This window comes from Carlito syrichta, unplaced genomic scaffold (assembly GCF_000164805.1).
Source record: "Carlito syrichta isolate Samal-C Ts95f unplaced genomic scaffold, Tarsius_syrichta-2.0.1 Scaffold302902, whole genome shotgun sequence".
Lineage (NCBI taxonomy): Eukaryota > Metazoa > Chordata > Mammalia > Primates > Tarsiidae > Carlito > Carlito syrichta.
The window spans coordinates 50,284-52,303 of NW_007246998.1; the positions used below are offsets into that span (position 1 = coordinate 50,284).

At 41.1% G+C, this 2,020-nt stretch overlaps 1 protein-coding gene across 1 annotated transcript in view; it reads left to right on the forward strand.

Moving 5' to 3' along the window:
• Positions 1 to 2,020, forward strand: part of LOC103259580 (membrane-spanning 4-domains subfamily A member 6A-like) — a gene marked incomplete at its 3' end in the record, with an annotated part of 73,248 nt that overhangs the window by 5,308 nt on the left and 65,920 nt on the right. The window contains exon 5 of the mRNA XM_021711903.1: positions 1,906 to 1,962. Within this exon, the coding sequence (XP_021567578.1) occupies positions 1,906 to 1,962 (57 nt within the window). The remainder of the gene's footprint in view (positions 1 to 1,905; positions 1,963 to 2,020) is intronic.

Here is a 2,020-nt window from a genome sequence, read left to right on the forward strand (position 1 = left end):
TTGGGTTTGTCTATTATTGTCCTAACATTTAGACTAAGCTGATAAATGTTTAGGTGAAGATGACAGAGGTAAAGTACCATTTTCACAAAGTCATATCAAGGGTGCATGCTATCTGCATAATGTCACTGATGAAAATAACCTTGGTCATATGGCTGAAGTAGTGCTTTTCAGGTTTCTCCTCTGCAAACTTACTACCTCTTTCTCTCCTCTTTCTATACTCTTTGGAACCAAGTCACTAAGCATAATCCAAATTTGGAGAGGCATCTAGTCCTTTTTTTTAAGCTTCAACATTTTTTTTGAGTTGGAGTCTCACTCTGTCACGCAGACTGGAGTGCAGTGGCATGCTCACAGCCACCGCAGCCTCAAACTGCTGGGCTAAGGTGATCCTTCCACCTCACCCTTCCAAGTATTTGGAACTACAGGGGCACACTACCATGCCCAGTTTATTTTTTGACTTATCGTAGAGATGAGGTCTCACCAAGTTGCCCAGGCTGGTCTTGAACCCCCTGGCTCAGGCAATCCTCTTGCCTTGGCCTCTCAAAGTGCTGGAATTACAGGCTGAGCCACCATATCTGGCCTCAATATTTATTTATATAGACAAGTTAGTTAATACTGGCATTATAGGAACCACAAATTCTGTTTTGTACCATTTCTTCTACTGTCAAATAATTTTCTGTCACTTAGCTGCTCTAAGCCTATTAGATTAGGAGTACTTTAGAGAACAAAAACAATTTCTTTGGTTTTATAAACACAGCCTTGAAGGTTTTCTGCCATTCAGACTCATCTTTCCTTCTGTTCTCATTTACCATTTTATCTTAGCATGGAGAGTCAACAACTTAAAATCTTTATCTTTGTCCATCCATATTTGTTATCCTCCCCCAATTTTCTTTTCTTTCAAAGAATAACTAACAAAAATTTTCAACCTCTTTCAAAAAGTTGAAGAGAATACTTCCAAACTCTTTTTGAGGCTAGTATTACTGATACCAAATCCAGACAAAAACACTACAACAAAAGAAAACTGCAGACCAATATCCCTAATGAACAAGGCTGCAAAAATCTTCAACAAAATACTAGCCAACCAAATTCAATAGCACTTTAAAAATATCACTGACCCTGATTAAGTAGGATTTATGCTAGGGATGCAAGGATAGTTCAACATACATAAATCAATACATGATACATCACATCAATATAATGAAGGGCAAAAGCCACATGATCATTCCTTATTCTTTTTTTTCATATTATTGCTTTCATATCTTTCTCTAGAGAACATCTTACTCCAAAATTTTATTATTTCATTAAAAAATCAAAACCAACTGAGTATGGTGGCCCATGCCTATAATTTCACCTTTTTGAGAGGGCAAGGAAGAGTATTACTCAAGGTCAGGAACTCAAGATCAGCCTGGGCAACATAGTGAGACCCTGTCTTCACACACACACACACACACACACACACACACACACACACACACACACACACACAATTAATTGCCAGACGTGGTGGTATATGCCTGTAGTCCCAACTACTTGGGAGGCTGAGGGGAGAGGAGTGCTTGAGCCTGGGATTTCAATGCTGCAGTGAGCTATGATCACACTACTGCACTCATCCTGGGTGACAGAGCAAGATCCTGTCCAAAAAAAAGCCTTCAAAACTTATTTCCTGGCTTTTAAGGTCTTGATTTTGTTTACTAGGATAGATTTCTGCTTATAACTGCCTTTCCTCTTGCTATCTGAACGCTATATGGGCAAAAGAAAAAAAGAACTACGGATTTAAATGAATCTTACGTGGTCGTTCCTTGGATCCCCGGGGCTTCTCCCGTGGGAGGGTTCCATAAAGCGCGCGACAGCGACACTGCAGTTGCTCCGCAGGCAGACACTGACCCGCTTCCTCTCTCTTCCGAGCAGTTCATCATGGCCGCCTCCCTGTCCATCATCACGGAGAAAAGGCTGACTAAGCCTTTGGTGAGTGCCGGAGCCCTAAGCCGCCACCTGATGGACCGAAACGAAACTTCAAGAGAAC